This window comes from Larus michahellis, chromosome 2 (assembly GCF_964199755.1).
Source record: "Larus michahellis chromosome 2, bLarMic1.1, whole genome shotgun sequence".
NCBI classification, from domain to species: domain Eukaryota; kingdom Metazoa; phylum Chordata; class Aves; order Charadriiformes; family Laridae; genus Larus; species Larus michahellis.
This window is the reverse complement of record NC_133897.1, coordinates 24,546,990-24,562,249: the sequence shown is the minus strand read 5'-3', so window position 1 is coordinate 24,562,249 and position 15,260 is coordinate 24,546,990. Positions and strand designations below refer to the sequence as shown.

Here is a 15,260-nt window from a genome sequence, read left to right as displayed (position 1 = left end):
CATCTGCTGGTGCGCCTGCACCTGAAATGTCGGAGACCCACATCCCAATTCCTACTCCACCTGGTGGTTTGAACCACAGAAATGACTACCATCATTCGGCAAATTGACTTCCACTGCGCGGCTCCCAACCTCTGTTCCACTGGAGTACCATGTTGCGAAACCGTTCTAAAGGTCACAGAGAAAGCTTGTTTTTTGAAGCCCAGCTAGGTACTGAAAGAATATTGGAGACACTGAGATCCCCCCTCAGCTCAAAAAAAAAAGATAAAAAAATTGTATTGAAACTGATAGTCACCTGAATCTACAGCTGCTTTATCCCAAATGAAACTGGACTCCAGCCAAACACGCGCTTTGCATCCCAAGTCTTTTTATGGTGCTATGCCTGGGATGCTCAGCATTTATTTTGGATAGCTGCATTCTCTGAAGCACATAAACTGTTGAATATCAGAAGCCAGACACTAACGTTTAGAGAATACATGGTAAAAACCCCAAAATATTCATATCACCTTCAGAGATGTTAATCTGGTTAAGAAACTCAGTTCACTGTTATGTTCACTTTGCTAAAGGTATCAGTGGTGACATTATTATTGGTTGGTATCGCCAGTGGTATTTACTTTTACTCACGCTGGCATTTGATAGCGTAAACAATCTCCTTACATAGTCCAGAGGACTAGTTATGCTAAGAAATAAATTTTGGCATTCAATTTCTAGTCTGCCTACGCATATTCTGTGTAAATAAGCTGTACAATTGCTCTGGATTGATTGGCTGCTAAAATTTCCCCTCATTTGTCTTCAAGAGGGAGGATTTGATGCATATAGAGGTTAAAGCTAACCTTAAATGGCAGTAAGCACTTGAAAGAAAATAGCTTATTTTTCAGAAAAAATATTTTCATGAGATGAAACACAAGTTTCTCTAACCACCACAAAAAGGAAGCAACAACTAGTATATTAACAATTGTTTTTTTGAATAGTATACAAAAAACCCCACCATACCAGCTTCGCAAATTCACAGAAACCCAATCAATCAAAAAATTAAGTGCAGTAGAAGAAATTAGTGTACCTATGAAGAGAGTTCAAATTGTAATTCTATAATATGCAATTATCACAAAGATGTACTTACAGACAAAATACACTTCTAATGCTAAACCTTTATTCTAGTGACCACAGAGGTACTTGTGGTAGCGTTTGTCTGAAGTGTTTGGCATTTCTCAGAATCGCTGCCACGTATTTTGAAAATACTCATTCTCTTCTCTGGGAGGAAGTCGGAGATGCACAAATGTTCTAATAACTAGCCCTTCCACATCTAATTATTTTTTTAAATAGTAATACCATTCCTCTTAAGTGTTTGTAAATAATTTAAAAAAGAAAAAAAGAAGCTTGAAAGATAATAAATCCATGAAAATTGCACCCAATGTGCTGAATAAATCTTGTTTAGAAATAGTTAATAGGCTTACTGTGGCTATCTGAACATACTACATACAAACGGGACTCTTGGCACGCGCTAATGTCAGCAATCACCTCTACACCAATAGAAGTACTTTTTGCAACCAGTAGCAGTGACTCTGTCTTGTTCTACACTACTAGTAGTCTTCATGTTTTAATGACAAGCCTCTGAATTTTTTTCCCCCTTAAGATTCTAAAGCCAGATTCCAACGTTTAAATCTCTCTGCAGTGCCCGTTCGAGCTAACGTGTTCCAATATTGCATCCAATCATAAAATATGCAAGACATACACATAGGTTATCTGATGAGTAGGTTTACTAATGTTGACTACCTCTCCCCATAACATTCAACTATTGCAATGATCTTTATATATATAAATAACCATGCAGGCACATTCCAGTCGGACGGAGGCCACCATGCTGACTGAGAATATGCGTCTTGGGGACGTGAGGATGGAGACATCCACAGGAGATACCTACTGACAGATCGTTGCAATGTGTTAGGGGGAAAATGCAAGTTTTTCTTAGACTTCACTTCAGTACTGAACCAAAAGCTAAAGGAAACAACATAAAAAAAACCCCAAAACACAACAAAAAAAATTTCTCAAGAAAAACGGACACTTGTTCCTAAAATAGATTGCGTTCATCGAATCAGAGAACAATCCTTTTATCATTTAAGCGTCACTCAAAATGAAGAACAAAGTAATTGCTTCAATATTCTACTTCAAAACTCAATTCCTAAAACGCTATGTATCAGTAAATTACATGCAAAATATATATGGGCATACGTAGTCAACTCCTTTTAAAAAGATGTTAATTTTGCTCATTTCTGTAATGGCTTTCCATACAATTTTCTTGATGTGAATCCAGACCAGAAGAAACTATAAATCACACAAGTGACCAGTAAGATGAAGAGAACCAACAGCAGTTCGTACCAGACTGTACGGGCAATTACATGTATAGTGGAACAAGGAATGTCACCTTTAAGGTGACAGCAATGCCCTAAGCAGCTACTTTCATCATTAAGCTTCCAATTCACACGCTCTTTAAAGGAAAGTAATTTTATGTCATTTTCCTCACCCATTCCTGCACATCAAGACGCTTTACCTGCCCCTCATAGAAAATATCCTAGAAAGGACAAACAACAGTATGCAACAACTGAAAGCACTTTAACCATAAGAACACTGACAGAGTAGGTTTGAGAATATTAAATGGGCAAAAGATAAAAATGCAAACAAGTAATTTTGGCAAAAAATTAATGAAAGCAATTTCTGCTGGTTTAGATCTCTTATATGACCTTAAGGCACTTACATTTATTAATAAAGCTTTGCAATTACCCCCACTGTAATTCTATACTTGTGCACCTGCACTGATCGACAGATATGAAAATTTGGAAAGAGATCGGCTCTGATAAAGATTCAAAGCATTAGAAAGTCTTCCCAATTTTCACTTGTGTCTTTCACTCTGCCTCTGAGTAAGCTCGTCAGACAGGCTGGCTACTCTGAAAGAGAAACCAAACAAATTGCCTGAGTCAATCGGAAACCTATTGGCTGTTTTGTTGTGTTTGGGATTTTTTTTAAAGAAAAATTACAAGTATACATCTACTGCTCTCCTATTGGCCGAAATATACAATGCAGCTAGTTTTAGTCTAAAAATAAATTATGACGGAGCAGACAAAAAATATAATATATGCTTTCCTAATCCTATTTCTTTGTGATTACACAGGTTCCCCGAGACAATTTCAGCAGAAGAAATTTTAGGAAAGCGTGCGTTTTTTGCATTCTCTAATAAAGCAACAGCAGAAGGAATAGGAAGGGAGGCAACCAAAGCTCCACAAAACATCAGTAGTCTGTAAGTAATGCACTGCCTTATTTACAACGGAACATCCAGTTAATTTATAATGTGGTTATTTAGAACATACCATAATCAATGATTTTAGAAGATTATTCTATCCAAATGCAGCTACATCATGCTTATTGGTTGCCTAGCAATTAATTCAACCCCAAATCTGGGGTCAGAGCCTTTTACTAGCTGTGATAAAGCAGTACTTTTAGAAAAAAACAAACGCCACCTTAGTTTTATTTTTTATATTTACATATACAGAAGTTTTTGCATTAAAAAACTTGAAAACCCTCTGTACATATAATACAGCAATTAAAGTTTCCATGAATAAAATCTTAAATTTGCAAGTTTATTTGAAAATCATTACATTAAATAAAGCAGCATTAAAATCCAACAAATGGGGATGAGGATGAGGAGGAAAATAATGACCACATAACATTTGTGTTCTGCCCTTCCCATATATCTTTTATGCTAGTCGAACCTTTGGTCTCAGTGTAACCTGAAAAACCTCCAAATTCTGAGTTTATTTCACTTGTCTGAAATAATTCCAGTAGGGCCTGCACTGGTGAGCTACAAGAACTTCTCTTCTCTTCGGGCACAGACAGTCCATCTGTACACTTTACGCATAACTCCATATTCTGTTTCCCGGTTTCTCTCTTATTTCTTCCCAAGTAAAGCTTCACTTTTCTGCGCAGCTTTCCAGACGGTGAACTATGTGCAGGGCTGGCAGCCGATTCATTAAGTTCTTTGTTTATAGCACTATCAGATACCTCAGCCTCCAGAACTACATTGTGCTGCATCTGTTGATGATTATCACATAAATCACCCTGTTTCTTGACAAATGTAGGATTGGCATCTGTTTTTTTCAAGCATTTCGCTGGTAAAACTACTGCATTATTTAATTTTCGTTTTGTCTGTGATAGGTGTTTGTCTTTTTCACTGAAATCTGTGACTTGTGTATGAGAATATAAAGTACACGTACCTTCCTGAAAACACTGTATGTTCTTTTTATTTACTTCTGGTTCCAGTATTTCTTTACTGAATGGCTCATAAGCTGGAGACAAGTTCTCCGTATATGCTTTGTCATCTTTCTGAGGTGGTGGTTGTACGAAATTTGATGATACAACAGTCTCTCTTAAGTTTGCAGCACAGGAGCAATCCGTTTTAGTATTTTCATCATTATTTCTGAATTTACTTTTTAGTTCTGAAGGTTGTGACTGGTGACAATAAAGAACTGAACAGACAGATCCAGGAACAGGGGTAGGTATTGGCACAGAATTTGGTTGTACTTCTGCAGGCTGGCGATCCAGTTTGAGTGCCCGCATTGCCGTATCCTTCCACGAATAACTTTTCAGTGAAACGCGTTGCTTTTTCAGTCTTTCTTTCAGCTCATCTGCTCTGGTTATCTTTCCAATCATAGGAGAAAAATATCCTGTACTACATTTTGTCCTACAATGAAATTGTTTAAAATTATTAACAAACACTTGAAAGAAACATGGGTAACATAACTCCATATGCAACTGTTTTAAAAATGCAATTGTTTTAAAAATACATGAAGTAATCAGTCTACTATTTCAGTAAATGTCAGTTAACAGTGGTATTAAGAACAAAAGAAGCTAATGAATATAACCTAATGACTATAAATACTTCTAAATATTCTATGATATATACACACAAAATTAGCGTAATTTTATATGCTTTTCTTGACATAGTATTTCAAGCCTAATCACTCAGTATTTTTAAACCACAAAAGGAATAGAGGCTTGCCTTCATTAGGATATCAGTTGTTTGACTATGCATTTCCTTTGATTTCACCAAGAATATCTATTTATTCAATACCTTTTTTTTCTTTTAAAAGAAATAAGAAAGTTATTCCTTATCTCCTGACTCATTCGCAAACAAACCAGAACAACCTTGAACTGAATTACTGTTCAAGTAATGAAAACACTGGTGCCTACAGTCCAAGGCATGAAACAAGTCCTTCTCTCCCATTTAAGCTTTTGAGCTATGAAGAAGAAAGGAAAATCTGCTTTCTTTGTCCAGCACAGGCAGGACAGAAGCTAAAAGGTTTAGAGTATAGATAGGAAGATCTAGATCAGACTGGGAAAAGTTTTTCCACTGGTAAGGAGATTAGATTAACCAAGGAGGATATCATTTGCTGTTCTTAGGCTACTAAGAACATCAGAAAGTTTTTAGAGCAAGATGTCCAGAATTTCAAAACTAAGTATCTTTATGTTTGATGTCTTAGCTCACAGAGACTTTAAAATTTAGGTAAAAAGGTTAACTTACCTTTTTATTTTTTTTGCATCATCTTTGTATTCAACAAACTCATAAACAAACTTTGAGATTATATCATCAACAATTTGATACTGTGTGCTTTGTGCAAAATTTCGGTGCTGTTCACTTTCGAGATGCTGGAATTAAAGAAAAAACATGAAACAAATTTAATGCTGCAGCCATGAATACATGAGTCAACAGTATGATATGGAGCAGTAAGTAAATATCATTAATTTATTACCAATGTCTCTCAGGCATGAGCTATTAGTGTCTTCAGCTACCACACAGAGGCAGAAATCAAGAATTAAAACCTTTAAGGGAAAAAAATAGCCACTTGCTGCTTTTTAGGAGATATATTCAGAAATCTTTTAAGGCAAAAATATATATTACACTAGCAAGTAGAAACCATTGTTGATACCACACTTAAGACATATGACTGTATCAAAGCATATACTTGACATTTCACATACTGTTTGCAGATCTTCATATTTCTTCCCACAACATTCACAATATCCTCTCTTTTTTTTGTCCTTCTGAGGGAGCTGAACGGGAATTCCACAGTCCTTGTCACTATTTATTTTGTTTCTGTTAACATAAAAGATGTATTAATGAGTCTCAAATACGGAGCTGAGCTCTGTACTTTCCTCTCACAGCATGTTCGTTCTTATTCCCCTAACTGAAAGAAAAAACAATCACCTCTGTATTTCCCCTCAAACTACTTACATTATGTCAGTCAAGAGAAAAATTACACATTAATTAAAAAAAGATTTACTGCAACAAGACAGGCAGACCCAGTGGAACTATATATATGCATAAAGCATCCAGGTTAGTACAGATGTACTACTATCACTGACTAAGAATAAACAATGAAAAAAAAGAAATAAATCACTAAAAAAACCCAACCTCACTTCACAAATCGAAGGACATATTGCAATTCTCTGTACATAGCCAATAAAAGAAAAGTAGGCTTGATAAAATCAAAAATAGAAAAAAAAAAAGTCTTTAACATCTCATCAACTGCCAGTATTTTTGATGCCAAGGAAACACGCAGCAAAGACACTTGGTCTAACAGATGAACTCTCACTCTTTGGTAAAAGTAAAGAACAGTCGTATTTGTTGGTTCTATGTATATTTTGACTATGCTGACAAAATGCCATTTTGTCCTGTTTTTCTACGTACAGTGGAAACAGTTTTTCTAGGTTTCTAGTGGAAACTCGAGGGAATGAACCCTAAGTTCTTCCCGGAGATTAAAATAAGCGGTTTTCAATAGCTGCTCCATGACCTTCAGAGTCCTCATCTGGGGAGAGCTAGTTTGCTGCAATTCACTATTAAGCGACCCAAGGATGATATGCTAGCGGTAAAGCAAAACCATCGATCTCTACTTCCCTTTTACTTCAGAGTAAATAGTGCCATCTCCCTGTCTAGCCAAAAATCATTCTGACAGACTTTACCAAGTATCTGCACAGATGTACTCTCAGGACTTTACATCAAAAAATCTCTTCTGAAAAAATCTCTAACTTACAAAGCATAGCAATGTATTGCTCAGCGTAGTAAGTATACACAAGTCTAAATTGGTAGCACCTGCATTTGCTGAGTTCCACAGGATAGACTCCACCTAACTGTCTAGTTTTACTATTACACTCCTCTTTTCACCTTCCATCCTCAGAACTGTAAAAATCACAAGAGAATCAGTAAAGCAGGATATTAGCAACAGCATTTATCTGAAAATTGAATAATGCCTCAGGTTTTGCCTGACACAGAAGCAAGTAGAATTGGCAACTTAGTTGCAACAAGTTTTTTCATAAATAAAGACAAAACAAGTGATCGCTCCCTTTTCTCTTTCCTGAAACTGACATTCTACACGTTTACCTGCTGAATATGAAATAATCTCCCACCTAAGTATCTCTTTGGCATGTGCCAACCTGAAACATTAAATAGGAATATTCAAACATAACTCCTGAAATTTTTAATATATCATCTTCTTTAATACATATAAATTAAAGGAAAACTGTCGCCCTCTCTCTTTTTTTTTTTTAAGGCTTTAAAAAGAACGGGCCTTTCTAACCCGCTCTGAACAGACAGCATTAGAAATTGTCTTATTGTTTTAGGAGTTGCTGCTCTATTATAGTTCCTTTGCTTTTTCTACCACTACATTCATTGCAATTAAAAAATAAAAGAATAAAATTCATCACGGCAACCTCAGCTGAAAACCTCCAGTAATATAATAATGGTGGAGACTGGACAGAACCTGAAGAGGTGGACGCAGACCCTGGTGGAGAAGCTATTTTATAAAGAAAACAAGTATCAAACCTAAATAAGTCTTAGACCATGAGGACTGAAAAGCAGCAAAAGTTACTAGATACAGCAAGTTCCACATATAGCAAAGCTAGCTTTCACCTAATATCTTTCGTCTCCCAGGTGAATCAATTTTAGAAGTCAATGAAAGAATCATTAATACTCCAGGTATGCTAGGTAGAAGAAATTCAAAACAATAGTTTGATTCATCAAAAAGACCCACAGATAATTAAGACTCCTAAGTAGCTTCAAATCACAAAATTGATTTACAAAAAGTCCTAACTACATCTGGAATGCTCGAACAGAGGCTAAATGCCAAAACGTATCATATAAACGCTTGCTGCAAGACCAATTTCAATTCTACTGGGCAGTTGGCATCCACTGTTCATCTCTGAAGAGTTGAAGCAGTATTTGGAGAGTCTAATTTCTATAAATCAGACTTTATCAACAATGTGCGCTCTTTATTAACAAAGATTTTGCACTGTGACTGAATATCACTTTTAAAAATTTTTTAACTGCCTACTTTGGCATTATACTGACAAATATCAAAAGAAGTCTTAAGAAATCCATTTCCTGTAAAATACTTACTGGATGGCATCCAAGATGAGGACAAAGAAGAAACCAGTGTCAGAAAGGAAAAAAAAAAAAATCTTATGCTGACCCACAGTGATAGGAGAAGGCTGCATTTTTTGAAGTATGCATCTGTATGTCCAAAAAAAGGACTAAAGACAGGAGAAAGAGGGTACAGAAAGACAGACAGACACCAACAGTTACAGTGCAGCAAATACATCAGCTAAGACATGGATATTAGTATTAAATATCATACAAAATTAGAAGCAGAGCAATTATTTTCGAAAACAATTACTTTAGAATTATTTTAGAGAACCACCCTCTCCTCTATCCACACATCAATAACAAGTTTTCAACAAACCTTTGCTTATACTGAGTTTGCTTTTGACCAGGAGGATGCTTCTTATCCACCTCAAACGGGCTATACGGTTTCGGAACACAGTAGTTCAGAACAGGAAAACTGGGTAACTGCAGATAAAACGGTCGGTAGTGGCTGTATTAGACAAAACAAGTGCATTAGAACCATCAGAATGGAAAAAGGAGTTTATAGCACAAACTACAATCAGGTCAAAAATCTTGAAAAAGTGTTTTTCTTTTACATATAACGTACACAGAATGCTAAGTAGATAAACATCCTAGAGTAAGTCATTTCTTCCCTCATATAAACTTGATACTTTCTCAAAATAAGATTTGCCTTGAATTGCCACAGCTGTCTTACACATTCCCTGGAATATGGCTTTCATGCCTATTTATTGTTGAGAGTTGGGTAACCAATAAAACTAAGAAAAATCTGGATGATTGTGCATGTGTGTTCCTGAGAAGTAGTAACAGCGGTTCCTAACATACAATGCATTACATTTTTTTTCCATGTTACCATTTACTTCCTTTTTGACAAGTTTTAAACAATTCACCATTCAAAATATAAAACCTGACCTTTTCATCTGCCAGAAAGACAGCTTTCCCATACAGCATTGAACTTAGAAAGATATCTGAACTAGTAACTGTACCCTTGCTCTAATATATTAAAAATGTTTAAAATAGGGCATGCCAAAAGTTCACATACTGAATCATTTGACTGAAATGCCGATGCTAGAGTTCAGTCTCATTTTTTTTTCCCCACATTGCTATTACAAGCTACACAGGCAGAAGAAAAAGAGCACATCTGGAAAACATAATAGGGACAGCTAAGCATCTTGTTCTGCTTCTGAACTGTTACTTATGTTGCATAAACATTTAAACATTAAAAAACACATGGTTTATGTTACATAAACATTTTAAAGTGTTTCGGGTGTTTGGTACACAGCTACATTCAGAAGTCAAATTCACACATATTTATATACAAATTTCTTGTACTTACAACTGTGTTTGTCCAAATTGTCCCACTACCCTCATGTCCCTCGTACCTATTACACCAACTCACAACGTAAGACCAGGTTTAAAGCTGTTTTCTTAATTCAGGAAAGTGTCAAAGAAATCAGGTCAAAGAATTTGGAGCTTATAAACATCATCATAAAGCAGAAGTTAAGAATATAAGGTGCAAAACATGCTGTGCAGAACTGCACTTTTTTATAATTCATTGTTCTCTCAACTTCTGGCAAATTTCCTTACACAACCAGGTCAGATCAATTACAGGACCAGAAAGATGTGAAAATTTTAAAGCCTGAAAATAACAGATTTCATGTGACTGTGGATGTTGAAATCAGATTAATAGCTTTTTTTTTTTTGTTCCTTTAAAAAGAAATGATTGAACAGGAAATTAAAACCTAATTTCAATGTATGATTTTAACTGTAACAAATTCCCTTTCCTTACATCTAAACAGTCTCTGCAGGAGATTAATATCATTGAGTTAGGACTACAGGACTGGAATTTAGTTACGAAGTTTTATTGGCCTTTGGGCTATAGAATTTGGATCAATGAAAAGATGTTCAAAGCTTCCAGATTTCCTTTTCATTCATACGGCCCTTATAAAGTAACCCAAAGAACCCAATACAAACTGGACCTATGCATCAACTTTCCACTTCCATAATCTATTACAAATATTCCCTTCTATACTACTACCTGCTCAGTCTCCTTCAGTGGCTAAACATAGATACCTACCCAGAGCATGCAGAGATGAAAATTTTGTCTCTTACTGTAAGAGGTCAGTATGTCTGGCACCTAAAGTCAGGAAGTCGGAGGAAACTGACATCTCAAGGCTACTTCCTCAAGCCATACTAAATATTTCTGAATTATTCTGAGACCCACATTATTGAACGCATGAAGAGAACACTTACCGACTTCTATCTTCCACCTTGACAAATGGATTTTTCAGTCTACCTACTCAAGGGGCAGAAAAGGAAATTACGAGAAATACTTTTCTTCATTCAGAAAGTTACTCCAGTAGCTGAATAAATAAGCAGACACTACTTTAGAACTCATTATGTACATGTTTGTGTCAAACTCTTGGTTTCCATTAAGTTTTTTTACATACAAGCTAGAATACAGCAGCTCACTTGACCAGATGAGAACTGTAGTACATTTTTAACCATTCAGAACATAAGGCAAAATAAAAAAAATTAAATACTTATTGAAAACAAATATTGAAATACTTACTTCTTGACTTTGAAGCAGTACCTTGTTTTCCCTATTGAAAAAAAGAGAGAAGGTATAAAATTCCTGTGAATATTATTCTGCATTTTAATAAAGATTTAGCTGTAGCTAATTTCAAGTTATGAGGGTCTCCCTGTGCTAATCATGACTTCATACACAGTCACAATAAATTCTGCAGGAAAATAAGCTCATTAGTACTTCAGAAATACAGTGACATGTTTCACAAAGAAATATTTATTTCTACGCCACAAAAAAAGTGTTCTCCTCGAGATGTTTCAATTTATTTTTCCTAAAACCAAAACTAAACAAAACCCCACACAGGTAAATTTATTCACTTACTCTCTTTTGCTCCCCCAAAATACCTTGCCATGGTTGAAAGCTGATTCTTAAATACGGACAACATTTTTACAACACTTTATAAATGCTAATTAACTACAAGCTGTAAAAAGCCACCAAAACCTGCAGATAGCAACATTCTCCAATTAAAACAATTCTTCTCATTTGAATGGGTTTACGCAGGTTGCCTTTATTATTTTTTTTTTTTAGCAATGAAGATTAAAAGGAGTATTTTGCCTTCAGAAAAAAAGTAAGGTTTACATTCAAGCATTAACTGTTAGCTGTAATTGGCTCTGGTAAAGGTAGAAACTCCTATTTTATACTACTTGCAAAAAAACCCCCACCTTGCTATCCATGAACACTGATGACGTAGCAGAGGATTTAATGTGGCCTCAATAATTACGCAATATTGCATTCAAAACCAACATACGCTAGATGGTACGTTTCCGTTTACTTATCACAGCCCCCTGCCTAGACTAGACAATTGTACAACTTCAGGTTTAATTTCAATTACAGAGCAACTGCAGAAGGAGCATACAAGCAGCTAAAATAGTTTCAGTGACTTGCTAGATCATACACTAAAATCTGGAGAAATCCGGATTTTCACATGCCAACTGCACATTATCAGCAGAATAGCTCAAAGATGCATTATACTAGTTCTTTAAAAGACTCGTAAGGAAAAGATGCAGAGTCAAGCAACTGACACAGATTCCTCAGAGATATTTCTTCAGGAAGTTTAACTGTGATTCTTCAAAATAGTCCATCAAAAGAAAAGGGTTTCTAATCACTGTGTCATAGGGAAAAATTATACAAGGCAACTTAACCACAGTCTACACTATATTAAAACCAAGCTACAATTTTCTTATTATTTATTATTTTTGAGGCAGGCAGAATGGAAACTTCAGATCGTTCAGTACTTCTGATTGTTAGATATCCTTTGCAAGAGCAAAGGTCGACACATTATTTAATCAATGCTACTATGGAATTTATTTTTGAATAATGCTGAAACGTATAGCTAATACTTTCTATTTTTCAAAGATCATTTTTAAGTCAATTCTAAAATATACTAGTCTGTGAAAAACTGAACACGAGCAAGACTTTATAAAAATAAAATCTGTAAGTTTCACAGTAGGTAGTATTTAGTACACCTGTGTTTTTTCAGTTAATGAAACATTTTCACAGTTAATGAAGCATTTTCACATATTGCAAAGAATCACTTACCACATCTTTAAAAGAACTCCCTGCTCTTTTGATTAGGTAGAGCTCCTTTTTCTTTTGTTCAATGTAGTTCTTAACATCTGGCAAAAAGAGAGAGAATTGCACTCAACTGAGTTCATTTTTGTATGTGTGAAGCAATTTGTCATTTTTAATATTTTGAATTCATTAAACGAATAAGCGAATGTTATAAGTGCAAGTTAGGCTTCATCAAACAAAAATACTTACCATCGATATGAAGTATCTTCACTCCCCAACTCAAAGCGTTGGATAGTATACTACCAGAGGGGATTAAGTCCTGCAAACAATAAATTATATTAATAATTTTAAGCAATATATGGTAGATTATGTAAAATACAAAGATATTACAACATGTAATATGAAAGCTGAGATTAAAGCACAGATACTTTGCTTCTTGCCAAAAGACTATCGCTCTCCTCAGCTTTTTCCATCTCCACATCACAGCACTTCACCACCAAAAGATTATATTTAACCTTTCATAAAGTCCAAACTGTTTTCTATTGTCACATTTTAGTTTACATATAGTACTACATATATAAAGAGAGAGAGAGTACTATATTGTACTATATATACTACATATAGTAACTAAGATTTGAAGACAGTGAATTTATACATTAACTTCATGAGTACCTCTCAAATGCTAGCTGTATCAGCAATCCTGATAAATTATAACACTGGTCACAAGACTCCAGACTTTCAATTTTTCAGGCAGAGAGCATGACCTGACAGTTTTACTTAGGAAAATCCCTCGACTTCTGCCTGAACGTTCCATGAGGGAATTCTCTTTTAGATCACTAAGACCACTCTTACTACTGCTTGTTTTCTAGAAGAGGAAAACCAGAGTTTCTCAAGCACAAATTCACTGATTACTTGGTTTACCTGCTCTTTGATTGCTTTTTCAACTAAGGATTTTCCTCTGCTCATACGTACCTACATTAAAACAGAAACACATTTGTAGCAAGTTAGAACTCACTTCAAAAAAACAGAACGTAAAACAATTTACACTGTTGGTAACAAATACGTATTTTAGCTATGACAGTCTTTTGTTTACTGTACTGCTATTTTTCATTAATTCAGATGTTCCCAACAAGGTTAGTGTTGATACGACTGGAGGGGGACACAAAACAAACCGAAAAAAAACCCCAAACAACAAGTAGTCATTTTCAGCCAAAGTAGGTCACTGCGTAGCTGAAGTAATGTTGGTGCTGGAACAAAAAAATATGGTGGGAATAATTAGCCAGTGGCACACACCAAAAAATGAGGTTCCGTTAGCTGGACTTGTGCCAAATTAAGCTAACAGTCATCAATATAATAATAGCCGCCATCTTATCCCCATCTTTTCTATCACCAGTGCATCTCCTTTGCACTGCATGCTGTTTGTTGAGCAAGCCTTTACCTGTCCAGGTTATTTGCAAAATGAGGTGATCCCACCTACGCAACTCAAAGACCAGTCCACAGACCGGCCTATAGTCATGTTTTTAAGTAAGCACTCTGTATATAGTACAGCTAATTGTTTCCAACTGTATTCTGAAAGAACGCAAGACTTGCCCATGTAAGAAACTTCACATAAACCTGCACAAATTCAGATACTAACTGTTCCAATTAATGTGATCTTCTAAAAAAGAGCTCAGAAAAACTTAATATTCATAATGTTTGTTTTTAATTATCTCCTTGAACTACTATCAAAGAGCGCTTCCGTAGATATCTACATTAACAATGTCACAGCAGCCAGATATTAATAGGCTGTGCTGCTAAAGAGACAAGAACCACTGGATGCCATCGCAAGCCTATCCATGTTGATCCAGCTGTCAAACATAACAATGTAAATGTTTAATTATAAATCAGGCATACAGTATTAGAACAGATTTTAGTATAGTCTGCTTATTTGCAGAAAAGGTTCCTTTTTTAATTGGTTTTTGAAACTTTGCTTCATTAGTTGAGTTAGTTAAGTTTAACAAGTTAGCCTGAACTAGTTTAAAAGTTTGACTTATTAAAAAATAAAATAAAATAAAAAAACCCCAAAACCTTATTCACACAAGGAACTGTTGCCATCTTTAGAAAACAAAATAGGAGAAAAATTGTAACAGCGTATCCCATGGGTTGTATCTGATATGCAGTATTATTACTAAGAAACTTACTGTATCTACTATCTTAAATGAACTTCCATCATGTCGATCTTTTCGGTTGCTAGGATGAGGTGAACTATTTCCTCCATTACGTGCAGATTCTGGGCTCGGAACAGGAGAAATCTGACCAAGAGCTGGTGCAAATTTTGCCTCCTTTTTATTAGACACCAGATAGCTGATATCTTTACTAAGAAAACTCTCCACTCTCTAAATATAAAGATATAAAGCAAATATTTATTTCAGGACAATAAGTACTCAATTTTACATTGCATACTTCAAAGAAAAGTGAGAAAAATTCTAGAATAATTAAGTTCAAAAACATCGAATTAACAAGAAGCTATTTTTTAAAGATATGGATGACAATTACAGTTGAGCTGTAGTAGCCTCTTACAAGTCACAAATTCTTATTCCAATTTCTTAATTTCATAATCTCTATCAAAAGAGCTTTGCTTTATTTTGATTATTATAATTCTTGCAACTATCTAGCTGTAATACTTTCCAAATAGAAGAATTCAAATGCTGCATTGAGAATTAACAGAATAATTAAAGG

At 35.1% G+C, this 15,260-nt stretch overlaps 1 protein-coding gene across 9 annotated transcripts in view; it reads right to left on the bottom strand.

The window, feature by feature from the left end:
* Window positions 1-3,221: 3,221 nt before the first annotated feature.
* The window catches only part of DBF4 (DBF4-CDC7 kinase regulatory subunit), a 34,488-nt gene continuing 22,449 nt past the window's right edge, over window positions 3,222-15,260 (bottom strand). For 5 of the 9 annotated variants that reach the window (XM_074574598.1, XM_074574605.1, XM_074574603.1 and 2 more), the window contains 10 exons: window positions 14,723-14,917; window positions 13,464-13,514; window positions 12,792-12,861; window positions 12,570-12,646; window positions 11,016-11,046; window positions 10,697-10,742; window positions 8,784-8,915; window positions 6,028-6,142; window positions 5,570-5,694; window positions 3,222-4,729 (listed from right to left, as the gene is read on the bottom strand). In XM_074574598.1, the coding sequence (XP_074430699.1) occupies window positions 3,664-4,729; window positions 5,570-5,694; window positions 6,028-6,142; window positions 8,784-8,915; window positions 10,697-10,742; window positions 11,016-11,046; window positions 12,570-12,646; window positions 12,792-12,861; window positions 13,464-13,514; window positions 14,723-14,917 (1,908 nt within the window). In that variant the 3' untranslated portion in view covers window positions 3,222-3,663. The remainder of the gene's footprint in view (window positions 4,730-5,569; window positions 5,695-6,027; window positions 6,143-8,783; window positions 8,916-10,696; window positions 10,743-11,015; window positions 11,047-12,569; window positions 12,647-12,791; window positions 12,862-13,463; window positions 13,515-14,722; window positions 14,918-15,260) is intronic. The other 4 variants (XM_074574599.1, XM_074574607.1, XM_074574606.1 and 1 more) reach the window with 1 other exon arrangement.